The 25,050-nt window shown below is 45.7% G+C and overlaps 7 protein-coding genes across 7 annotated transcripts; 3 read left to right on the top strand and 4 right to left on the bottom strand.

Annotated features, from left to right (window-relative positions):
* Window positions 1–462: 462 nt before the first annotated feature.
* Window positions 463–2,071, bottom strand: N7525_004525 (putative acyl-CoA thioester hydrolase; the record flags this gene model as incomplete). The annotated part of the gene is made up of 5 exons (XM_002565682.2): window positions 463–1,013; window positions 1,073–1,254; window positions 1,304–1,600; window positions 1,654–1,718; window positions 1,778–2,071. 5 exons carry the CDS (start codon window positions 2,069–2,071, stop codon window positions 463–465), a joined length of 1,389 nt encoding a protein of 462 aa, XP_002565728.1.
* An 856-nt stretch (window positions 2,072–2,927) lies between these two features.
* N7525_004526 (uncharacterized protein) lies at window positions 2,928–4,370 on the top strand (the record flags this gene model as incomplete). Its single annotated transcript, XM_061213043.1, has 4 exons — window positions 2,928–3,048; window positions 3,094–3,145; window positions 3,220–4,268; window positions 4,324–4,370. 4 exons carry the CDS (start codon window positions 2,928–2,930, stop codon window positions 4,368–4,370), a joined length of 1,269 nt encoding a protein of 422 aa, XP_061070064.1.
* A 970-nt stretch (window positions 4,371–5,340) lies between these two features.
* Window positions 5,341–6,858, bottom strand: N7525_004527 (pepsin-like aspartic protease; the record flags this gene model as incomplete). The annotated part of the gene is made up of 1 exon (XM_002565680.1): window positions 5,341–6,858. The coding sequence occupies one exon, from the start codon at window positions 6,856–6,858 to the stop codon at window positions 5,341–5,343; it is 1,518 nt and encodes a 505-aa protein (XP_002565726.1).
* Window positions 6,859–9,767: 2,909 nt separating this feature from the next.
* On the bottom strand, window positions 9,768–10,509 carry N7525_004528 (uncharacterized protein; the record flags this gene model as incomplete). The annotated part of the gene is made up of 2 exons (XM_002565679.1): window positions 9,768–10,209; window positions 10,298–10,509. 2 exons carry the CDS (start codon window positions 10,507–10,509, stop codon window positions 9,768–9,770), a joined length of 654 nt encoding a protein of 217 aa, XP_002565725.1.
* Window positions 10,510–12,243: 1,734 nt separating this feature from the next.
* Window positions 12,244–13,902, bottom strand: N7525_004529 (FMN-dependent alpha-hydroxy acid dehydrogenase; the record flags this gene model as incomplete). The annotated part of the gene is made up of 4 exons (XM_002565678.1): window positions 12,244–12,419; window positions 12,476–13,145; window positions 13,201–13,706; window positions 13,770–13,902. The coding sequence occupies 4 exons, from the start codon at window positions 13,900–13,902 to the stop codon at window positions 12,244–12,246; spliced, it is 1,485 nt and encodes a 494-aa protein (XP_002565724.1).
* Window positions 13,903–14,646: 744 nt separating this feature from the next.
* N7525_004530 (3'-5'-exodeoxyribonuclease) lies at window positions 14,647–16,130 on the top strand (the record flags this gene model as incomplete). Its single annotated transcript, XM_002565677.2, has 6 exons — window positions 14,647–14,746; window positions 14,798–14,979; window positions 15,050–15,227; window positions 15,284–15,774; window positions 15,827–16,017; window positions 16,079–16,130. The coding sequence occupies 6 exons, from the start codon at window positions 14,647–14,649 to the stop codon at window positions 16,128–16,130; spliced, it is 1,194 nt and encodes a 397-aa protein (XP_002565723.2).
* A 625-nt stretch (window positions 16,131–16,755) lies between these two features.
* On the top strand, window positions 16,756–16,998 carry N7525_004531 (uncharacterized protein; the record flags this gene model as incomplete). The annotated part of the gene is made up of 1 exon (XM_002565676.2): window positions 16,756–16,998. The coding sequence occupies one exon, from the start codon at window positions 16,756–16,758 to the stop codon at window positions 16,996–16,998; it is 243 nt and encodes an 80-aa protein (XP_002565722.2).
* Window positions 16,999–25,050: the final 8,052 nt, after the last annotated feature.

Genomic DNA, 25,050 nt, shown 5'->3' on the forward strand with positions numbered 1-25,050 from the left:
TCATTTTTACATGGAGTCGGTTTCATTGGTTCTTCAAGGTGGACTGGAATACTGGAATGCTGGAATACTGGATACTGGATACTGGAATATTTGCGTTCGGTTTATGTCCCTGGTTTTTGTTCTTCTGTGCTCTTATATATATTCCCCGCCCGTTTTATACATACTTTTGTTGGATGGAACTGTGAGGCGAAGGGGCGTTGTATATAGATTCTTTTCTCTTTGCATGGTAGCCTTCACAAAGTATGGCTTTTATGCCTTTGGTCATTTTGATATTTCCAACTACTGGTAGATGTCTTAGTATTGAATGCTACTCTGATCATATAAACTCAATGAGTATGTAGCTAATGTTCCATTGGAAGACAAAAGCAGAAATATTCAAACACACGAAACACTAACCGATCTAAATCTAATGGGAAAATATCTTGCCCAACCCAGAAAACAAAAGAAACCATCCAACCCCATCTACTCAGTAACACTATCCTTGATACTCCGCAACGCACTCATCTTATGCGCGGGATCAATAGCAGCAGCATTCTGCGCCCGACGACGGGCATCAGCCCAAAGCATAAACTCCCCATACCCCTTCGGCATAACCTGCACATCCTTCTCAACAAGGAAAGTATAGTTAAACATACCAGTGGACTTCTTGGTGCCGTGCTCAACATCCCGCACCTTGGAGTCAACACGCACCTGAACCTTGGTGTACTTAGTGCTATCGCCCTCTCGCTCCTCGGGCTCCGTGTACGAAACCGTCGCGCGCAGGTACAGCACGCTGCCTACGGGGACTGGGTTTTCGAATGTGCTAGGATCGAGAGCAACGAAGTTTGGTCGTGCGTGTGCGAAGGACGCGGCGCAGCAGAAGGCTAGCTCGAAGGTCTGTTTTAGTAGGAAGCCACCGAAGATCATGAAGTTGTGGCGGTTGCGGTCTTGCGGTTGCATGATCATGGCCGATTTGAGGACTGTGTCGCTCATGAAGACCTGGTTTGCGGGGCGGGTTGCTGGGTTTTGAGGGTCTGGGAAGGTTAGTATTGTTGTATTTGGACAATTCATCGGTAGAAGGGCTAGTGCTTACTCAGGTAGGACATCTCCTTTGTCCACATTGAGTGGATTAGGTTGCTCTCTTCGTCGTCTGGTGATTTCTGTAGGAGACTGCGTGTGCGGAGGGCCTTCTTGGCTTGGTAATTCGCTTCGCCTTTTTGGAAGAGGCGCTTTTCCTCCTCGGTTTCAACGATAAGAGGAGCCACTGGGACGGGCCTTGTTTGATGTTAGTTTGTGTGTATCGTTTGATAATGAAGGAACATACGCCTTGGTCGCCGGGTCCAGGGAGACCATTGTGAAAGCACAAGTGATCAGGATGTCTTCAGGCTTCGCCTCCTGTCCTTCCGGACGGGCCTTGGTGACCTGAAGAGAGATTTCCATACTTGATCGACCTGTCGCGTAGGTACATTGGCCGCTGAGCTCAAGGTCGCAGATTTCCATCAGGGGGTTCTCAATGGTGATTCGGTCACACGCCGCGGTGACAGTGGATACACCGTCACCTGTGTGACGGTAAGCAACAATGCCAGCTAGGGCATCGAGGTCCATCAGAAGAGAGCCCAATCTAGAAATGATCAGTCAAGTGCTCATTTGATAAGTAGGCTATCAAAAACGTACCTGATATGCCCGGAGGCGTTGAGATAAGAATCCAGAAGCCATTTGTCTTGAGCCAAAGGCAAAATCTACCAATCAGTCAATATCAACAAACTGATTTCCCACCAATACAAAAGATCATGCGTACAGCACTGTAATAGCTATCTGACATCTTCTTTGGCGAGAGATCACGCTTAACGCTCTGGCCAGCATTCTCCTGTGGTCCAGCCTTCTGGGCCTCGCGAATTTGGGTCAATGCTTCAATCCATGGTGTCTTGACACGCATGGGCATCCACGTCGGCCGGGACGCTGCCTGAGATGGCGTGGAGTGGAAGCCCTGGGTGTTGATACAGGATGGCTGAGCTGCGACTGCCGCTCTGGCGGGCAGCGCAGCCAAAGATTTTGAGCGAGCAAGCGCTGATCTTCTGCTGAGGCCAAACATTGTGTTGTCAAAGGAAGGGAAACCAAGCTGAGATAGAAGTGTAGTAGACTTTACCCCTGCTCAACAAATTGACGATGCCGACGATTCGATGTATACAGCGCGAATTAGTGACCAAAAGAGATTTAATTACCCGGTGGCTGGGCAGAAAGTGACCGCCCTGGTAACTGGCAATGTACTCGATTCAATTAGTTTATCCAAGTGGCAGCTGGCTTTGAAGACAATTGGCCTAGCTAAAATACACCAAAGCTTACATATTCTCTTGGGTTGGAGTGAGAACTCATGAGTCTACGGGTTAAGTCTCTCATGGTCACTGCTGCTTACCGTATTCGTACCCGGTCCGGTTAGCCCCCGGCGATTCTCGGCCCGGATACGAAAAGCGATGTCATCGCTCCCGATCGAAGGTTTGATATTGTTCTGTAGATGCGGTTTGTAGCTGAAGGTGGCCTCTAAAGCAAAGTGTAAGTGTATGAGGGCCCTAGATATAATCACAATCGGGTAGTTCTGTTAAGCGGGCTAATGCTGACGCCGGATTTTGATATACATATATCTGTAAGGGTATGAGAAATCGTCCTTACTGGTCATACTTCATAAGGTGTTCCAAGGTTGAAATCGAATACGTTCAACTGCAAGGAGCTAGTTAAATGTGAAGAGAACATCGTAACCCATGGTTTCTATCTTGAAATTCATTTAAGCTTAACCAACTCCCGGGGTCTGATGGCCAAACGTCAAAATGAGGTCATCGATGAGATATTGATCTATAACCCTCACTTCAAACATTGAGCACAACTAGCTCTTTACCTCTATTTCTATTCGAATTGAAGAACCTGGGATCAAGAAGGATTCATCTATTTGCAACATGAGTGACCCAACAAACCCACATATCAAAGAGCGTACCACACCCCAATGGGCTCTTTACCAGCGAGAGAACTTCTGGAAACAGAATGAAGGAACGACACCGCTGTTCAATACAGGAAAGTGTTCACTATGATTCCTAAAACCTGCAGAAATTCTAACTTCCATAGACCCCCGAAAACTGGAAGAAAGAGCTAAAGAGAAGCTGAGCGAGGGCGGCTGGTACATATTACCTCCCCATCATAGCAGTCCAGATATCCCAAGACACATAAACTAACCTCCAAAACCCGCAACAGGTACTACGCCTCCTCAAATGCAGGAATGTCAAACACACACCTCGCAAACCGACAAGCCTTCTACCGCCACCGACTAATCCCCAACCAACTAATCGACACAAACAACCGCTCAACAAAAACAACAATCTTCAACCACTCGGTATCCGCCCCAATCGGCTTCGCCCCAATCGGAATAAACAAAATCTACAGCCCAGCCGGCGAAGCCGCGGTCTCAAAAGTCGCCAGCGAGCTGAATCTCCCCTACTGCCTCTCAACAGCCGGCAGCACGTCAATCGAAAAAGTCGCCTCGGCAAACGGAACAGGCACAAGGTTCTTCCAACTGTACATGCCGCACGACGACGAGGTAACGGTCTCACTCCTAACACGGGCGTGGGAAAACGGCTTCGACGCACTGATTCTCACGACGGATACGTGGCAGCTCGGATGGCGACATGACGACGTTGCGTCGTCGAACTATGCGTTCTACCGCGGATTCGGGGCGGATGTGGGGCTTTCGGATCCTGTTTTTCGGAGGAGATGTGTTACGGATGGTATCGATCCTGATATTGATGTTGTTGCGGCGTCGACGAAGTGGATTGATTCTGTTTGGCATGGGCGGGCTTGGTCGTGGGAGAAGATTCCTTGGTTGATGGAGACTTGGAGGGGGATTAGTGGGGGACGGCCGTTTGTTATTAAGGGGATTCAGTCTGTTAGTGATGCGAGGAGGTGTGTTGAGCTTGGGGTTGAGGGGATTGTTGTGAGTAACCATGCTGGGAGGCAGGTTGATGGGGCTGTTGCTAGTCTTGATGCGCTGGAGAGGATTGCGGAGGCGGTTGGGGACAAGATTTATGTTATGTTTGATTCTGGGGTTCGGGGGGCTAGTGATGTTGTTAAGGCGTTGGCGCTTGGGGCGCGGTTTGTGTTTATTGGACGGCTTTGGATTTGGGGGTTGAGTATCCAGGGCGAGGATGGGGTTAGGCATGTTATGAAGTCGTTGCTGGCGGATTTGGATATTCTGATGGGTGTTGCTGGGTTCAACGGGGTTGAGGATTTCAATCGGGACATTCTTGGTCAGTCTTGTCTACTGTGTGTGGTGGAAGGATGGATGCTGATTTTGAGATACAGAGTCGGATCCGAAGAATTATACGCTCATGCCACAGAAGACTTTGTGAATGGAAGACATTCCGGGGTGGATGCTGCTTTTGATTTCACCTACAGCATTGCCTAGCTCGTAAACAGGGACTGCTTGTTACTCTACACGTCTTCGGCTGTAAATCTATTCAGTGACTACCTAGGTGACTAGCTGTATAATGAAGAGAATGTGATTAACACCCCCCATGTATTCCGTGGGACCCGTCAAGTGGCTATGGAGCCACGACTTTGTCAAAGAACATCCACGAGAAAGCCTGGTTTGATTTGGGTGTGGACCTATATGGACCTCAACAACCTTGGTAATGTTGACGTCTTTATGTATAGGTGATGCACGGCCCTTTGCCTCGCCTACACGATCTCATGGGCTACGGAGAGACGGTAGGCGGGAGGCTGAGAGAAAGAAGGAAGAAGAGAAAAGAAGAGAAAAGGAAGAAAGGTGAGAGGAGCCCTTTTATACCCCCAGCAACACGTACCTTCCTCAAGTTGGCAGCTGACTTGCACCTTCCCTCTCAATGTCGCACCTCACTTGCCCAATCCATAGTTAACTATAGGAAGTTCATATAGAAGCCTTGTAAAAGTGGCACTGATCAAACACGTTTACAAATTGGTAACTGTTTATTATGAGATTGTAGCATCTTGCCAATGATAAGGTAGACTTTTGTCTATCTAAATGGAATTAATAACAAGTCATGTCCAGTTCAAACGAAGGGTACACGTTGGTATTCAACAGAAACGATGGATATATGCAGCTGAAAAAAGGCCGAATAGACAGTGCCGCCAATGCATGGTAGAATGGGTGGGTGGTAGTATGTGGACCTGGGTGTATTAACGAAGGTATCAACAGCAGTGAAGTGAGATGTGTGTAGGATAATCGATATGCACGGAAAAGACAGGGGTGATAAGTGAGTGTACATTGAGACAAAGGGCAAAATATGATTGCCGCCAAGTCAAAAAAAGATGCAAGAAGTGAAAGATGAGCTAAAATGCAGTTCAAACAGCGAATGCGGCAATCATGACTGTGAGCATAGACCAGCTAATGCCGTGGACGAGGTGGGATGCGGAGCTGCCGGATACTGTGGCCATTGCGGAGGAGGCCGGTGATGATGATGACGTGGCGTCAGCAGTAGACGCAGCAGTTCCAGTGACTAGCGGTGCAGTGAATGTCCCATTGCCTTGGGGCGGGGACGAGGATGAAGAGGATGAGGTTGAAGATGGGTCTAAGTTCGACTTCAAGGCTGAGGCCGAGGCCGAGGCCGAGGCGAGCGCGCCGAAACCGACCTGGCCATTGTCGAAATCGAAGACGGTATAGACATTTTTCAAAAAGACATCGCCAACGAGCCAGTCTGCACCATTTGATGCGTAGCCGACAATGGTCGAAATGCAGTAGTCCGAGCCTTCCGGCTCCGGATTTCCGACATAATCCTTAGGGGAGATGTTATACTTGACACCAGAGAACTCGAATTCTATGGTGGCAGTCGAGTTACATGGGATCAAATAGTTGTTCGGGTTGTCAGGCTGTTGAGAGGAGTCAGGGACTAGAGAAAACAGGGCTTTGGCATCCGCGGGAGGGATCAGGAGATAGGTAGTGCCGGTGTCGATGGTAGCGGTTCTTCCAGAAAAGTTGCAGCTTTGGCCATTCACATAAGCATCATCCAGGGGGATGTTCCAGTTTTTGTCATTGGTAGCAGTGTAGGATATGGTGCCATCGAATTTGGTTGTATCGACATCACCAAAGTTGATTTCCCCATCCTTGTGATTGTCTTCTGAGCGAGAGAGACTGAACCCAACCAAGTTTGATTTGATAAGCTTTTTCTCCGCAACGAGATCCATGAAGGATGGCAGATTCCACCCTGATGTATGCGACCGACCCAGGCCAAGAATCCCGTCGAATGGGTAACTCTCAAAGGTTTCCGAGGCATTGTTGGCTAGACCAAAGGTTTGCAAGACTTCGAGCCCTGCAATGGAGAGGGTGTCTTTCCCCATCTTGCCGTCGATCTTGCCACTCCCGTAAAAGAGGCTGAAAGCCAAATTGTCGGTGGTAAAGCTGGTTGATGCAGACCGGTCGAAAGTGTGATGATGTATGCAGACAGGCTCCGTGCATTTCGAGTCGAAGACCCAGGTATTGGGGGCTCCAGTATCGATTGCCATCCACATTTCTTGTTTTTGGGAACCTACATAGACCGGCGAAAAGTAGGAATAATCCGTCCCGTCCTGGTGTAACGGTGCACTGTCTGCCAATGACGGTTTGTGGGACTCGACGATCTTATAGACATGGTCGCGGCGAACCGGCACTTTTTTTAGGTCAAGGGTGAAAGGTTTTCTGTTGGCTGCGTTTGATGTGTCGGTGCTATCGGTGCTGTCGTCGGATTTGGCTCCAATCAAGGTCCACGGGACGAAGCGACGTTTAACTGTGGTTTCCGTGGAGAGTTTCATCCGCAATTCCCATGGATAGAAGGCGTGCACGCCTGAGATGCCGGCAATGAAGACCAGACATGATGACAGACGCATGATCCCTGAGGAGTTTAGATAGAAAATGTAAAAGCCTGCATTTGACGAATTGAAGCTGGATTCAATTGTATGTCTCTCTATTCAATATAACCGCTGTTCGCTGTATGAAGCTGAGGAATTGGGGGACTCGCGAAGTTGTAGAGTTGAATTAAGTGATAGAGAGTGAAATTGAAGAAGAAAAAAACAAAGAAAAGACAGGATATTAAGTAATGAACAAAAGGCCAGGAGGTTGGAGAGACTCGAAATGTGCCATGAAAGATGTGAGGGGGGACAGGGTCTCCACCGTTGAAAACCCCCCTGAACAAGAAGTTGGCAAGAACACCAGTTGGCTCTAAACCAGAATAGGATTAGCTTCCACCTTCCTCCACTTGTCTAACGCCATTTCGGGTATCGATCGGCCTATTAAATGAAGCTAGTGGAGCCAAATGTTCTATATCAAGGAACTTGGACGGGATATCATACAATATTGATATTGAATCTTGAATCTTCTCTATTTTAATACTATTGACTGTGGTTGCTTTAGAGAACCCGGGGTGCGAAGACACTCACAGTCTATAGTAACATTAGAAACTAAGGAGTGAAGTACATCCATGGATGTACCTAGGTGGTTAAATCGCTAAAAAGCTTAGTATTGAACTTTTTCATAGGACACCTGAAGACAAAACCAGAACACGAAAAGAGGGAACAAATAGAATTCCAGCCCATACGTATGCTATAGAATGTAACCGTACTTTGTACAGACGCTATTAGGTGTATACATGAGGTCTAGACTCAGATTTCCGCCTCCACTTGGGTCGAGACCGTTTGATCCTGACAGCCTTGACAGGGACCACTTTTTCTCTGCAGATACCTGTGTCTACTTACTCCAAGTCATTCCATAAACAATTTAGATTGATTCAAAATTGAATAGCTAGAGTACGCACTTTGCGCAGTTTGACCTGGTCCAATTAATTGCAAAGTATAACAGTGGGAGGCCTAAAACGGATATATCATGTAGATCATGACCTAACTGTGGAGACTGACTCTAAAACCGAACATATCCAGGAGTTTCCATTGCTGCATCACAACCTGCGCGGATAGTGTATGGGGCGAGTGTTGGCTCTGTCACCTAGAAGCTGGATAGTCCCTGCCTCTCTTATGAACCAAGCCAGTTACCAGGAAGTGATCCTCCGTGTACTTGATCCTCCGTGTACTCCGTACTACTCCGTACGTACTGCATATCTCAGTCGAGTGCACATGTCATACAAACCCTGCAAGTCTAACAATGTCTTGCACCTGTCTCATCACAGCCACCGCATTGAACGTATACACTACTTGACACAAAATCCGCTACGGGAGTACAATAGTCCCACACTGTGCACCAGGTATTAGCACCTCGGTATATCCACATCTACTTTTGGACATGACGATACCTTAATTTGCTTAGAGTCATGATATTTAACATGTTGGGGCGAGAGAATAGTTGTATAAATTTAGTTCGGCTAAATGGGCCCATTGAGGAAGGGAACTGTTCGCGACTGGCCATATAGTGAATAGTACATAGCTACCCTAAAAGATGACAACCTAAGGAATCAAACTCTATGCCTAGGGAACTGGAGGGCTCACTCGATGTAGATAAATCTATGCCACCAAAGGCACAGAACCATCTGGGCAGTAGATCACGATTCAAATCAAGCCATGGAGCCACAAACCCCTTACGGCCAAAACGCCTGGGCAACAAATGACCAGCCACATATAGCCCCAACACTAAAAGACAAACAATAGCCATCGTCAAAGGAGAAAAATTATCACATGACACACTCCAGACTCCCCGAAAAGCGATTGATAAATCGATCAGATAATCACCCCAGCTCTCCCCGAAATAGCCCGAGCGGGACTCCGACCTTCCCCACGACACCCGAGCCCTATCCGATCTATTTTAACCGGCAACTGCAGATAGCAAGGAACGAGAAACAAACCTCGGAACCCGCAAAAACATTACCGCAGCGGCGCTGGAGACACGGAAGAAAAGAGAATGGGCTGATTCGATTCTCGTGCTAGATTCGGTATGCTAGCGCCGGTTCTTCTTAAATGGGTATCCCGACGTCATTGTCCCGAGATGGATAAGACAAGCGCTGTCGGGTCGGAGCATACAGCGAACGTCAATTTTAGAATTATCGCTTTCAGGGTTATTCGGACACATCTCGGTATGGCGCACATGCGTCGGTGGACCGTGGTGCAATTGTCGGCGTGGATCTTGGGAAGTAAAAGAATGACTCACGCTGGAGATATAGGTAGTCTGGTGACCTCGGGTCAACGGTGCACTTTGATTAACGGAGGAGTTCCCGGGAGTCTGGATCTACTTTTGTAGATCATGGTGGGTATCGATCGAGTGCCTCGGCACAACGAAAAATGGGAATTTTCGGGTTTGTTTCAGAGAGATATTGAGTCATCTGTGACAATAGTTTGGAAGTAATTTGGCAGACTGAATGCACGGAAAGAGTCACTGCGGTTTCGATTGTTATCCTCAGGAACTTACTGTATCCCACTAGAGTATTAGACGGAATTGAACCACAAACAGGGCGATCTTTCTAAGAGACGTCAATGGAAGAAGCCAAGGCTTTTGTTAAAGATGGTATGGATAGTAATGTTCAATTGATTGACACAACTCGACAGAGCCGTAGTGGAATAAGATAGAAGAGGAAAAAACCAACGATCGGCTGGCTGACACTGGAGGAAGACATCCACTCCAAGGGAAAGATATTACATCAAAACGCTAGTATCTCAAAACAGTCCGATGACCAAACAGGAAAGGACAAAATAAAGCCTGAACAATGTATCAAGCAACAAGAGAATTCGTTTCATCACAGACCCGTCAACGGGACTGGAAGGTAACAAGGATGGACCAAAGAGACAGGAATCAAAAGACTCTACTTCCTCTGCACACTCTCCTTGGGACCCATAACATCATCAAGGAACCCAGCCCAAAGCTCACGTATGACGCCAGGCTCAGAAGAACCATTTGACCTGCGCTGGATCTCCTCGCCGACACGTGAGCGGCCGACGGCCTCGGTAAGCGAGAACGGGTCCAGGTCGATGGCGTGGTTATCGACGACCTCGCTCATGGCGCTAGCAGGGACGTCAGCGCCGGTGCCGGACACGGTGTAGATCTGGGGCTTCATGGGTGGGGCGGTGGGTGTTTGGCGGCCTTGGATGGAGGGGAGTTCGGGAAGGACCGGGACTTGGATGCCGCGTTGCAGAGGGGCGGCGTCGAGGTCTGCCATGTTGGGCATGTAGACGAAGTCGACGGTTGAGGTGTCATTTAGGGCTTTTGTGGCGCGGGAGGTGTTGAATTGGCGTGAGGAAGAGGAGCTGGAGCGTGTTAGTTTTGGGGGTTACTTTTTTTGATAGGTTGGAATGGAGACATGGGTAGATGTATTGGATGGAATGTGGGACATACTCTGGGAATGCACTGCCATTGATTCTGCGCATGGCGATGCTGAAGGCGCGGGATTGGAGGACATCATGGTTGGAGAGGGTCTTCTCGCCGTTGTTGGCGGGTTGAGCGGACTGAACTCCGGTGATGTGAAGGCAGCGGCGAGAAGAGGGTGCCACGGGCTGTTGAGAGAGAGCACGGAGAGCGCGGAGAGATGATGAACGGGGAGCAGTCATTGTGATTGTGAAGTGTATAGATGTATAGCTTTTTTGAGATAGAGCTATATTGCGAAGTTAAGGGGCAGAGGTCTCCAAGTATAAGGGAAAAGAGGAAGTGAGAAATGAGGGGAGTATGCAAATATAAGAGGACAGGCAGCTTTATAGAGCTGGGAATGGTTGGGGAGAGCTATGAGTCCACGTCTTGGCGGTCTGGACCGTTATCGATAGTGTCGAGCCAAAAAAAAAGTAGAGCACGTCAACACTGAGAGGGTAGCAGTGGGTGATTTCACGGATTTGAAAGCTAAAACAGAATTTTCCAGCGGATGAGCTGGCAAGAGGGGAAACGAGGATCTCTATATATACATTTCTACTACCCATGTGCTAGTTATGTGCTGAGTTCAACAATTCTCCCAGACACAGATCTACGGCGTAAGTACCAGGTACCCAGTCATCGGGACTGTGGGCTACCCCGTACCCACCAGAACACGGAGTGACAAGATGTACCCGGTACATCACTTACCCCCCGAAAATGATGTATTCTCGACTTCCAAGGTTGTCTCCGTACTTCTGAATATTCCATCTCACCCCTCTTCTCCCGACTCTCCTGAAACCGGTGATCATTACGTCTTTTTTGGATGATCATCCAATGAAATAACCACCAGCATTATAGACATCGGCCATTATTGGGTATCTTCCTGCAGAATGGGGTAATCTGTTGAATAGTCACGGAGTACTTAATTATAACCTGCCCATACTCTAGACAACGTAGGCCCCCCTCATTGAATTCTCCTAGGGAAAGTGAAAAAAACGGGGAGAGTTATCCGATTCGAAGATATATGCACAACGGTTCCGTTATGCATATCGCCTTCTAATCCCCTGATCGTGAGTGGCTCCTACAATTCGCTCTCACACCCTTCTCTCTCTCTCGACTGGTGAGTCGGTCTGCACCACAGCCTGATGGCACGTAAGCCACAAAACATATGGAATTTCATTCAATTTTGGGGGATACCGCTTGATCGCCGATCCTCGATTGTTGAGGAATCCCATGACCTGATGGACCTCGAATTAATTTTAGGAATAATATTCCAAGACCTCAGCAAGTTAGTGTCACACTAGTCCTTTAATAAGTGGAGCGGTGAGATCCGGAGTTGGGTCCGCCTTCCGAATGATCTACAAAGTACGTACGGAGTACGGAGTACACATTTTCCCTATTCTCTGTGCTACACGGTATAAGTCATTATGTGTAGATGTCCATGATCATCCACAACATACTACGTATGATGCTACGTGTCTGTTTTCAAATTCGGATTTATGCTTTTCTCACCCCGCAATCGCTTATTAAACCCGGAAGGTCCGGATCGAAATCATGTCAAGGTCAGCAGACCTGCCTTGGAAGGTTCCAAGGTTATAAGTGGCTATGCTTATTGTTTTGGTGACCAGGGGCTCGGGAGTATTCGATAGCTGTAAGGGCCCGCCCTGGGGAAGTGGCGATGAATCTTGGCGGGAATTGGTTGAATAATTCCCCTTTTACCCCTAGATTGGAGGGGGATATTGCTTTTTGTTGATTTCTAGACTTGGTAGGTAGGCAGGTAAATATGCCGTATATTGGTCGCTAATTACTACTATGTCGAGCAACTGGTCTAGCATACTGTATGGCCCTACATGGCTCGCATCCCCACGCTATGGGATTTGTCAACCGACATAGCAATCCCAGTACAAATGTACATATCTCATACCCAACCTTTTTTTTATTCAAAGTTTCGATGACCCCAGTCGCCGTCCTTTAGCTATGGCCTGAGCGTACGGATGCGAGCGGGACGCTGGAACTAGGTGGTCGACATCCCCAGTGTGCACAAGATCAGGGGACGCCTCCGCCAGGGATGTGATGCCAATGTTCCGCATAGCTGTTTCCAGCTCATCTTGCATGACTGCGACAAACATGAATCAGCAAACTATAAAAGCAGGATACCAAACCATCACTTACTGTCAATCAAATGCTCTACTCCCTCCTGGCCATAATTGGTAGCAAAAAGCATGCTCCGACCCATTCCCACGGCCGTTGCGCCCAGACAAACCGCCTTAAGAATGTCAGTTCCACGCCGAATGCCGCTGTCCACATAAACCTCCATATGATCAAAGACCTCCGGACAGCGTCTGTGGATCTCCAGGAGCGTGATAATCGACGGCGGGCTGGTATCTAGGTTGCGACCCCCGTGATTGCTGAGCAATATACCATCAAGTCCCGCTTTCATGGCTAGTAGCGCATCGTCCGCCGACATCACGCCTTTCAGACACACCGGTTTGTGCGTGTGCTGTTTCACCCATTTCAAATCCTCCCATGTCAGCCCGGGATCGATGAACCCAGCCATCACGCGGCCGAGACCGCCGCCTTTCTTGTCGTTCTGCGCCTTTGACGGCGCCATGGGCACTGATAGACTCTCGTCTGCCTTAACGCGCTCATCGGCTTCGCGCTTGCCGGGCCACGCGGCGTCCACAGTAACAAAAATAGCTTTGATGCTCGGATTCGCTGAACACTGGCGCAGCAGAGCGGCGGACTTCGCTCGGTCCCGGTTGACATACAATTGGAAGAAGAAGTCGGCTGAGGGTGCTGACGTACGTAGCTCCTCCATCGTGTATGATGAGTTGTTTGATATCTATCCAGAACGTAAGCATAGTGACTGACAATGAAAATACACTATATAAGCTCACTCCTTGCATGATTCCTTTGTTTGCGCAGGCTCTGGCAATGGCGCACTCTCCGTCCGGGTGGATCAGCTTTGCCATTGCTGCCGGGCTCACGAACAGTGGGAGCTTGTAACTCCCGCCGAGGATATTCGTCCCAGCATCTACCGAACGGACGTTTCTTAGGACTCGTGGGCGGAACCATATGCGGTCAAAGCATGATTTATTGGCGTTCCGTGTGATTAGATCCGTAGCTGCGCTGGAGTAGAAGGCCCAGGTCTTCTTGCTGGCGGTTTTAGAAGCCACGACCTCAAAATCGTGTGAGTTAATCAACGTATCCAACGGCGGTTTTTCGTTTTCCAGTACCACCTTGGGACTCTGTCCCGGTGGTGGTTTAGCCCATTCGGCGTCAATTGTAGACTCGTCGAGGACGCCCTTAAACTTCTCCGGGTCGAGATTGTTCTTCATTACGCTAGGTGCGTGGACTTCTGAATAGGCCTCCGTTGCATCTCTTCCTGCGTGCTTAAGGATAACTATTCGCGAGATAGATTAGATATCGCCCTGAGATGATAGATTTGTCGGACCCGTGGACGTACTTGCGGATCCTCCAGGATGCTCTTCCAAAAAGTCGGTCACATCCCACACCTGCTTGTCAACCACAACCCAGCAGTCGTTGGGTGTTTTATGCTCTGAGATCTGTCGGGCAGACAGGAGTCTTTGGTCTGCCATTGCTGTCAGACGGTGTAAGCGTGCGGGTTCTTGGATTAGCTAGGAAGAAATCGAGACCGATACTTAATCACGCGGGGCCTGTATGTGGAATTGTGAAGGAGGCTTAATGAGGTGGAGGTAGAATCGAAACAGCCAGCCACGGCCAGCTAAATACTCAGCAAGGGCGGGGATGGCGCTCGGCAATGGCCCCGGACTTACCCCGGATTGCACCGACTAAAGTCCCCCGACCTTCCTGTTCAAGCATCCAGCTTCTGTACGGAGTGCTGTGTGTTGTATTGGAGCTTCTATTTTTGAACTCTTGGTCTTGCTTGTCTTCAGGATTATCCGGCCTTCTAGATTGCCAGTCAACCTGTTTACCATGTAGTCCCGCTTAACCCCACACACATTTGTCGTACAAAAGGCCAAAGACCAATCGAATTCATAATAAGCAGCACAGAAAACTGGATTTTAATCTGAGTTCCGAATGACTCCAATTTGAAAACATCCAGATTCCGAGGATTCCGAGGTGTCGCAAGTCGGCGAGGCACCGAGGGGACCACGGATTTCCCTCCGAGTGGGTCCCTGGTCCCTGAATAAAGCCGCCTGGACTTTCAGGCATCAACTACCACCAGCCACAGTGTAACTAAGCCTCAGCCCTAGTGTGGCTGAACATTTTCCGACCGTGAGTCAACACACATTTGTCTCGACAGAGGAACTGGGGCATTTCAACGACACAATAACAAGGATCTCTAGTCGAACCATCTGATGCGAATAAACTCTACCGTCAGTTGTGCTTTGAGACTTTTCCGCCGCAATATCACTTCGAGTGTGCGGTCAACAGGCATATATAGACCTGTCTCGTTAGGTCTGTCCCGTGTCCAGATATAGACTTATCAACTAGTCCAGTGATGCAAAGGCTGGGTGGTCTTTGAAAAGCTTAAGCTGACTCATTTCGTAGGTTTTCATAAGAGTTACAGCTCGGCGGGTCTGTCCCCTGTAAATTCCATATCTGCTGGGAGTCCCAAGACAGTCTCCACAACTGGAAGACAACAGACCACACCAGATATGACCGAACCTAAGCCTCTCCGATATGTTGATGTGTGTCGCCTTTTCTTAACAGCCCACCATCGAGAGGCTATGCAACTCTTGGCTAACTGCGAAATCATAGATCGGTATCAACTTGAGTGATCCCGTTTTCCGCGGTGAATATCATGGAAAGCAGGCCCACGAAGACGACCTCGATGACGTCGTCCAGCGTGCTCGCGATGTAGGCTGCTCAAAGTTTATGGTGACCGGCTCAGATCTCGTAGAATCGAAGCACGCTGTTAATGTCGCCAGCAAATACCGTCAGTTTCGAACTTGCCAGGACTTTCCCTTTGTCTACTAACAGCGGATTCTGCAGCGGGCTTTTGTTATGCAACCGTTGGAGTACATCCATGCCAAGCAAAGCTCTTCGACGAATACCCAGGCGGTCCCTCAAAAATGCTGGAGGAACTCCGCGCTCTGGCAATTGAATCCACACAATCCGGTCATGCTGTCGCATTCGGCGAAATCGGCCTTGATTATGACCGACTGTTCCTGAGCCCAAAGGAACCTCAGCTCAAGTATTTCGAGGCCCAACTGGACCTGGCTGTTGAGATTCAGCTCCCCTTATTCCTCCACTCCAGAGCTGCAAGCGAGGACTTTGAGAGACTCCTTGCCCCAAGGCTTGCCAAGCTTCCCAAGCGGGGACTTGTGCACAGCTTCACGGGGACAATGGATGAAATGAACCGGATGATCGCGCTGGGTCTTGACGTCGGTGTCAACGGGTGTAGTATGAAGACCGAGGAGAACCTGGAGGTTGTCAAAGCTATTCCACTCGATCGGCTCCAAATCGAAACTGATGGGCCATGGGTATGTACTTTGCTCTGAGCTTTGGCCGGATCATGACTAACCTTTCTCCTAGTGCGAAATTCGCCCTTCTCATGCATCTGCAAAGCACCTAAACGGTGCACCGGATCTGCCCAAGGCCGTGAAGAAGGAGAAATGGCAGAAGGGGTGCATGGTGAAGGGCCGGAATGAGCCTGTTGCCATCGCTCGTGTTGCTCATGTTATTGCTAGCGTCAAGGGTATCACCGTGGAGGAAGTTTGCGAAGCGTAAGATTTCGTCGACTCGTTCCGATACTCGGCTCCATGCTAACTCCTTTTTCCTCTCCAGTGCGTGGAACAATTCTATCAGAATGTTTGGGTTGGGTGAAGAGTCGCCTTGACTTTTGCTATCGCCGCAGGCCGATGATAAGAAAATGCATGAATGCTGTGTCATACTATCACAGCATAGGTAGCTCATATACTTCTTTCAATATCACATGCAGCCATATTGGTTGCTGTAGAGGTATAAACATTGAATAACTGGAACGTAACTTCTGTAGTTTGTTTCGTACCTACCTCTTTCATTCCTCGCTGTCGTTAGCTCTTTCCTCACTTTTGATCCCCTGACCCATTCTTTCTTCATCCCTCATCTTCTCCAGGTACAGCCTTCCTTCCAAGGTTGCCCATTCTTTGGCGGATGTGCCATGGCCACTAGAGTGGTCTTCCACATCTTCTGGCACTATGTCTCACCTAAGCTGACGAGGTAAATCGACATTCATCAGAGATTACTCACATGATGATGAGACCCAAAGTGATCCTAGACTTCGTTTGACAGTGTCGTCAACAAACCTATTACTCCGCTCTGCCCAGACTGCTTACCCGTGGGCCACCGGTGGAGGTGAGTCACCACGCTCATCTCATCTCACGAGGTCGAGGTCCTTCCCTTCAGGATACCAGGGATGGATATATCCTGCACTTCTCTGCCCAAGAGGAACCCGCTCGGCCCTCCTCGCAACAAATGCCGTCATGAGGACACTATGGCCTAACCGAACCAAGGCTGGTTGCCTTTTTCACCAACAACGTCTCATTGAGAACGTCTCCAACCAACAACGGGAATCTCGGGATTTGGGAGCTTCGAGGCTGCCGAACGATCTCGAGGGCTTTCAGGTGTCGCCAGGTGCAGATGAATCTGCTGGTGATAAGACAAGCTCTGGATTTGCGTTTACATGGGTATTCACGACATTCTCTGATTCCGGAATGACTGCTTGACCCCATTGTCCCCCATGCAGGTCCTTCCCCAGGCCCGTTGTTTGTCTTGATGCCTTGTCTTTCAGGTTGGACATAGGTAGTTAACGTATTTCACAAGCGAGCCGGCCACACAAGCGAGCCGGCCACCCCACCCAACATACTAATTTCAAATGCATTTATCTCAACCAAAACGCCATTAAATTAAATAAACTAAAATCATCATCTATCTGGGCATGTTTCTCTTCTATGCCCTAGCTTCCTATATATTCCACATGCTCGTCCGGCCTAGGGGGGCGGTCTTAAACCTTCCGAAACCTACTCACGATAGTTATTAATACGCGCTACTTAGGCCTTAAATGGCTCCGAACGTAGCTTACGAATATCCTAAACTAAGAGATCCCCTTTGTGGACTATAGTCCTTATAGATCGAGTTCGCTTTTGCTTTTTCTTCTCATTTTTAGCGCGTAAATCGCTCACTTCTTTCTCGAGTAATATAGCGGATTGTATTATAATCTAGTAGGCTTTTAAAACCTAGTTTATAGCGGAATTAAGCGGGCTCGGGGGGCTTCTTAATCTTATACGAAGCAATACTTTAATTGACAAAGCTTGCTTTTATAACTAGATATAGTTCGAGGGCGTTTTTAGATCCTAATCACTACCCTAGCTAGAGGGGGGGGTAGGGGTTCGAAGCCGAATATTAAGCTTTAAAATCACTATCTCCGGTATAAAAGGTATTAAACCTATAGATCGAAAGCTATTTTTGATAGTCTCTAATTTAAAAGCTTTAATTCGTATAAGAGGATATACTTCGAGGAAATTAAGTTTATCGATATAATTGATTCCGTTCCGTATTTTTATTTTAACTATCCGGCTATACGAGCGTTTTAACACCGTAAAATAGCCGATATCGAGAGGCTATAAAAGATAAGAGGAATACGGAGGTATATAGATTAATATGATTTTATTCTCTTTATAGATTTTATCGAATCTCGGGGTTAAATAACTTCTATAGCTATCGAGTATTAAAAGCCGATACGCCCCCTTCGTACGCGAAGAAGTAGTAGGAATAAAGAGCTTTTTAAGCTAGCGAAGTCCAATTTTATTAGAGGTCTATCTATTAGGACTAACCTTAAATCTCTAGTCCTCCGGGAGGCTATCGAACTAGGATTTAATAAAGACTTTACCTTTAAAAATTATATATAGCGGGAGGGCCTAGCTAGTAGCATTCGTACACTCGATAATAGTCACCTATTCTCGATTTCTAGGCTATAAAAGTGCTCGCCGACTATAGTATTCACTCCTTATTATAACCTTCGCGGTTACTATTAACCCTATCGTAAAACTAGTCTTATTAAAGTTATAAATATTATCGGGGTCGATCCTAAATTAAAGGATAGTTTTTTAAATAAGATTAAACCACTCCCTAATAACCTTCGGGTCTTCGTATTTCGTACGCTCGTAGTTATACCGTTTCGAAAACCGAGAGGATAGAAGAGGACGTCGTTTTATATAGTTCGTCACCTAGTTTTCGCTAATAGAAATAACCGGGGTAGTTCCGCGCTTTTTAAGAAGAAGGTTCGCTATTTCTCGTACTATAGAAGGCCGGGGGGCTACTCCACGTCGATCTATAGAGAGAATCTATTTTTTAAGAGATTCCTCTTCAATTTCTGTTAGTTTATACGAATTGGCGCGAGAAATCGCGCGGCTTTAGTGGCCGTTTAGTCGGTCTTAAAGTGTTAAACGTGGTATCTTGTAATAGCGCGCTAGTTCACGAATAGAAGAGATTTTTTGATTTTTAAAAGCCTAGATAGCTAATAAGATCCTACCCTCCTTCTCTATTGAATTTTTAGAGGATTGAGAGCGAATTGGTGGTATAGCGGGTGGTTGAATTAACTAAGTGCTAATATATATGAGATTCGGAAAGGATCGCATGGTTTTTATTGAGTTAGCTTTGCCAATGGCTAAGTACTATGGAATACGGTAACGATAGTGTATATAAGTGCAGAAACGGGTCTATATAGATCCGGCTAATAAGGCATAAGATATGTTTATATAAGGAACTAGGCTTCTAGGATTATATCCTCCCTAACCGAATAGGAAAACGGTCCTCCGTTTCCCGAAGGTCACGTGAGGGAGCTCAAAAACTCCCCCTAGATCCCGGAAAGGTATCGTTAATAACCGTACGTATAAAATCGAATTCGTTAAAGGTAGTGTAGGTATATAGGGGTATAAATAAAGGAAATACGTTAGTAAGTCTCTAAGAATAGTAGTAATAAAGGTTTTTAAGCCTTTATAAGACTCGGGGTCTTCGATAGGAGCCTAAAATAGGTAGCGAGGGTGTAAAATTAGCTTACTAGCGGTTATTAAAGGGAGATCTAAGAGGCGTTTAGATAAAAGAGGGTGCTTCTAAGGTATAGACTCCACCTATTAGTGTCTATAGGTTACCTAAAGGACTCTCACTTCCGACTTTATAAATAAAAGGGCCCTCCCACTTTGAGATAGTGTAGTATTTCCTATATAGCTTCACTTCTACTCTCTTCCTTTCTTTACTACCCTACTTTTACCCCCTTTTATCCCCCTTTCTTATTAATTTTTATCGATTCTTATCTATATAAACGCTTTTATATCGAAGATATTTCGTCGAAGTCTTTATAAGCGCCTTAGCGAGTCCTTAGGGACTACTAGAAGTTTCACTACTACCGCGCGGGGTTCTATTAAGCCTATAGATACTAAGCCTAGGCGTATATCACTTATTTTTTATAAGTACTATAACGCGGAGCCGGGACCCTAGGACGTAGAGCTAACCGAGGCCGCGCGGATCGAGCGGTAGGCGAGAGAGCTATACGTAACCCTAGGGAACACTAAGGTAACTAAGTCCGGTAAGGTCGATATTAGTAAGGTAAGTCTCGTTTTTATAAACCTCCTAGAGGAAGGATACCGAGGCGATAACTTCTATTAAGCTAGTTAGATAGCCGCCTAGAAGTAATTAGGCGTTTTTAATAAGTTTCCCTCTCCCCTAAGCTCTCTTAAAGCTCTCGGAGGTATAGGCGGCGATAGTGATAGTAATAGCGATAGTGATAGTGATAGTAATAGTAGCGCGGCCGGTAGTAATAGCGGTATAGCTAGCGGTAATAGTAGCGTAGGAGGTAATAATAGTAGCGTAGGAGTAGGTACGGTTATAGCCGGACCCGCGGGTATAGGTAAAGGTGCTAGAGGTATAGTTACTACTCCGGTTATTACTAACTATAGCGGCGATAGAAGTTAGTTATATATTCTACTTCCTATCCCGGCCGCTACTATTTATTTATAGGCCTAAACCGACGCTAGTAAGTTTTCCCTACTCTAACTATACCCGTTTAAGGGCTAACTACTTCGTTTTAGGTAAAGGAGTAGACGCTACTAGGATACCTCTCTTTATACTTCTCTCGAAGAGTTCGTAGGACTAATTATAGTACTATATAGACCCTAAGCGTACTAGAGTCGATTAGCGTATCACTAAGGACTATATAGTATCCTCGGTTATAAATATATATATAGCCCTAGGCTAAATAATTAGCTATAAAGCCCCTTTAAATAAAGCTTACGCGTCTTATAAGAAAGGTAATAGTCCGTTTTCCTTTTACCGGATCGTTTTCCTCGCTAGGTTAGGTTTCTAGTAGTCGTTATCGTATACTTATTACTAATAGTCTAGTACGGCTAATAAATATACCCTTTATAAGTACCTTTTCGGATAGTTTTATCTTCGTTTCTTTTCTAACGTCTTCTAGGCCTAATCGGCGATCTTACTAATAATCCCGATAATAACTATAAGACTCCGTTCTAGATATATAACCTCGTTCGCCGCTTCTAGCCCGATAGTATCTTACTTAAGGCCCCGAATATACTCGTTTATACTAATAGACCTCCTTATATAGGTAAGAAAAAGGCTAGTAAGGAGAAGGGACGAGCTATTAGTCCTAGTAAGGCTCCTATTAATCCTATTACTATACCTCCCGCTAAGGATAAGGGTAAAGGTAAAGCTATCCCGGCTTCCGCTAGTCTAGCTAAAGCCGGTAGTGCTATTACCACTCCCTCTAAGTCTATAAAGAAACGTACGGCTAGTAACGCCCCTAGCGGTAAAGATAAGGGTAGTTAGAAGAAAAAGCGTACTAAGGATATACCTAATCCTCCTAATACTATATATACCACACCCCGCTCCGGTCCGGCTTTCGATAGTATAATATACGCGACTCCCTTAGACTAGCCTAATATCTACTATATAGAGGATAAGCTATAGTTCTATAACGTTTACAAACGTCTCTAGGAAGTGCGTAAGCGCGTCCGGTATAATTATACCGCTATATAGGATCTAGGGCTTAAGAAGGGTTAGCTAAAGGAGGGTGATATTACTAAAGCGGAAGGTGATAGGTCCGAGGACGGTAGTTCGGACTCTAGTGATATTCTAAACTATTAAAGATAAGGTAGACGGATCCTTATAGTTAGTTTTCGGGCCTTATACCCTCTTTCTACTTATATTAGTTTTTATTAAGGCCTTATACCTCTATTCGCGCGGTTTAGCGATAGTTTCTATTAAGTCCTACCCCTTCTAGGCGGCTCCTTCGGCGTTCCTAAGGCCGGTAATACGATTCGTTTTTCTTCGAGTCTAGTCCTCTATAGGCGACTCCTTCGGTGTTATTACCGGAAATATAATAAATCTTTTAATACCTAGCTTCTTATAGCCGTAAGCTCTTAGATTTCTTTAGATAGGGGTAGAATAATAACTACGAAAGGGTATAAGGTTCGGCTTAAGCCTTATTTAGGCTTATAATAAGCGTCCTTAGCCGATTTATACCTATCGGATTTATCCTATTTAAAATCCTCGGATTTGTAGTCGTTTACTTCTATATCCTACTCGTTAGCACCTAGCGGGCCCTACTCTAGTGCCTTATTAATAGTTTTCGTCTATCTCTTACGCGCGGCTACTCGCGTTTTTACAATAATACGTTTAGCTATAACTTCCTCCTCTAGGAATTCTATACGGGCTCCTAAGCGCCTAAATTCCTACTATTCCTCCCTTATAAATATAGAGAGGTCTATATATATCGGCGGAGGGGGTTCTACCTTATCGAGGATTTTATAGAGTTCTTCTAGGCGGCTAATCTTTTAACCGGCTTAACGTAGAGCTAACTAGCCGGCCGGCGATACCTATAAGCTAGGATTATCGCCGACGTTTATATCTATTAGCCTCGCACTATTAATAAGGTTCCGGAGAACACGTCTATTTAGTTCGGTAAGGGTGTATATTCCTAATAGGTAGGCGTATACGACCTTATATAGACTAAACTATATACTCTTAAATTTCTATTTTACTTTATTTCGTACTAGGACCTAGTTACCGGCCTTAAAGCTAGTCTTAGTAACTACTAAGTCTTAGATCTTTTATTTCCGGATAGTATAGATAAGTAGAAGCTCGTTTACCTTCGAGCGGGCGTCTATAAGCTACTAGATTTACTTATCCTAGTTAGTTCTTTCCTAGGCGTCCGGCGGCTTACCTCTATCCGCGATAATATAGGGATATATACTATAGACTAGGAAGTAGGGGCTCTTTCGAGTGATAGCGTGCTCCTATATATAGGCGGCGAATAGCGCTTTTATAAGATATTCGTCCTAAAGTCTTATAGGCTTATCTATAAGGTATTTTATAAGTATACGACTAATAAGGCTATTAAAATTCTCTATCTTACTATTAGTATAGGGATAGTAGGGTATTATCGTACGATAATAGGCTCTTAGTTAACTTATAAAGTGTTATACGGCTCCCGATAAAAGGTTAGTACCGTTATCCGAGAGTAGTTTATTAAATATACTATAGTATATATATATATCGCGGAATAAAAATTCTATAAACGTCTCTTTAGTTATATCTAGGACTATATAGGCGACCGGCTAGCTAGTTATATAGTCGATCGCTATAATAATCTATCGGTTCCTATTCGGTATCGTTAGGAGGGGGCCGATAAGGTCGATTCCCTAACGCTCGAATAGGCGGATACCGCTTATTACTATATATTATATAGCTTCCCGTTCGAGGTCTTTATAGGAGCCCTATAAAACCTAGTAATTTAGGTAATTCTTTATAGACTCCTCTATATCCGCTTAGATCGATAGCCACTAACCCCGAGGCCTAATTATACCGTTAAGGCCTAGGAAGCCGAGGTAGCCGAACTTATAATAAGCCTTTTAGAGTAGCTTAGAGCGAAATAGGGGATCTAGGTATAAGGAGATAACGCTATCTTTATAGGTAAAAACGAGTTATTAGTTTTCCTCTATAGGAGCCCGCGCGAATATATTAGTATTTTATAAGCTAAGTCGGTCGGTATATTTCTTTATAGCCTTTTGGATAGTCGGGTCCTCCGGCTCTATACTATCTTATAAGAGCTAGATTATAGCCGCGAGCTACTCTTCTTTAGGGATACTATACACTATCGTTATAAGCGTAAAGTATCTATCTCTAATAGGCCTCTCGAGGCTTATATTAGCTTAGGTAGTTCCGACTAGGTCTAGCCGGCGGCTAATAGTATCCGCTATAATATTCTCCGAGCCCTTTTAGTATTAAATAGATAGCTAATACTACTAGAATTCGGCGATCTACCGCGCGAGGCGCTTACTATACTCCCTTATAGTATTTAGGTATTATAGGGACGTATTATCGGTAATAATAATAGTCTCGAACCGGTCTCTATTAATATACCTATCCTATATATAGATAGCTTCTTTAATAGCTAGTAACTCTTTCTCGTATATAGGGTAGTTTAGCTCGGCGCTATATAGCTTCCGCTTATTATATACTACTAGATAGAGTTTTCTATTATCGTCCTCCTATATAAGGACTATACCGAGGGCCTATTCGAAGGTATCTATTTCGATAATATATAGTCGGTTCCGGTCGGGTTATTTAAGGACTAAGGCGGAAGTAAGGAGGTCCTTTACCTTCCGAAAGGCGCTTTTATAGACTTCTATCTAGGTAATAGGGCGGAAACGTTATTTACGAAGTGTACTATCACTTTCTTTTAAGAGCTTATAGAGTGGTATATATACCTTTAAAAAGTTATAAATAAATCGATAGTAATAAGTAGCTAAGCCGAGGAACTAATAGACGTTATAGATAGTTTTTAGTCGCGGCTAGGCCTATATAGCTTCGACTTTAGCCGAGAGAGGCTATATCGTTCTATTTCTAACGATATAACTATAAAACTCTAGTTCCTAGGTCGCGAACGTACACTTAGTCGGTAACGTATATAGTTATTACTTCTATAAGAGCGCTAGGACTTCTTCTATATATTTCCGGTACTTATTAAGTGTGGCTAAAAAGATAAGGATATTATCGAGATATACTACTATATTATAGCTAAAGAGGGGCTATAGCGTTTTATTAACGATAGATTAGAAGGTAGTAGGCGCGTTATATAGTCTAAACGGTATAGCGAGCTATTCGTATTTTCTCTAGACGGTATTAAATACTATTTTCTCGATAGAACCCTCCCCTATATAGATCTACTAATATCCGGCTATAAGGTCGATCTTAGAGAGGATCTATATATTCCCGATAATATCTAATAACTTTTAGATTCGCGGGAGGGGGTATCTATTCTTTACTATTATATTATTTAGGGCTCGATAGTCGATATATATTCGCTACTTTCTATTCGGTTTCTAGGCGAAAACGACTAAGAAGCCCTATACGCTATTAGACTCGCGGATTAAGCCCTTTTTAATAAGATCTTCGATTTATCTAGCTTACTTATCGAGCTTCTCGGAGGAGAGTCTATACACGTTAATATTAATAGGTGTATATATTCCTATATCGATTTTATACGCTATATTACGTTCTAAGGGAAGTATAGTAGGTAATTCCGCTCGGAAAAGATCTTTATATCTTATAAGGATCTGCTAAATTCTAGGGTCGTCGCTCTTAGATAGCCCTAGTTCTTCGTTCTTATATCCGCGATAAGTTAGATAGACTATAAAAAGGTAGGCTTCGCTCCCTAATTTCTAGAGGAGTCGGCGTATTTATTTAGCCGATATTATATTAAA

Source organism: Penicillium rubens (assembly GCF_028828025.1).
Source record: "Penicillium rubens strain IBT 27055 chromosome Unknown utg000002l_segment0_segment0, whole genome shotgun sequence".
NCBI classification, from domain to species: domain Eukaryota; kingdom Fungi; phylum Ascomycota; class Eurotiomycetes; order Eurotiales; family Aspergillaceae; genus Penicillium; species Penicillium rubens.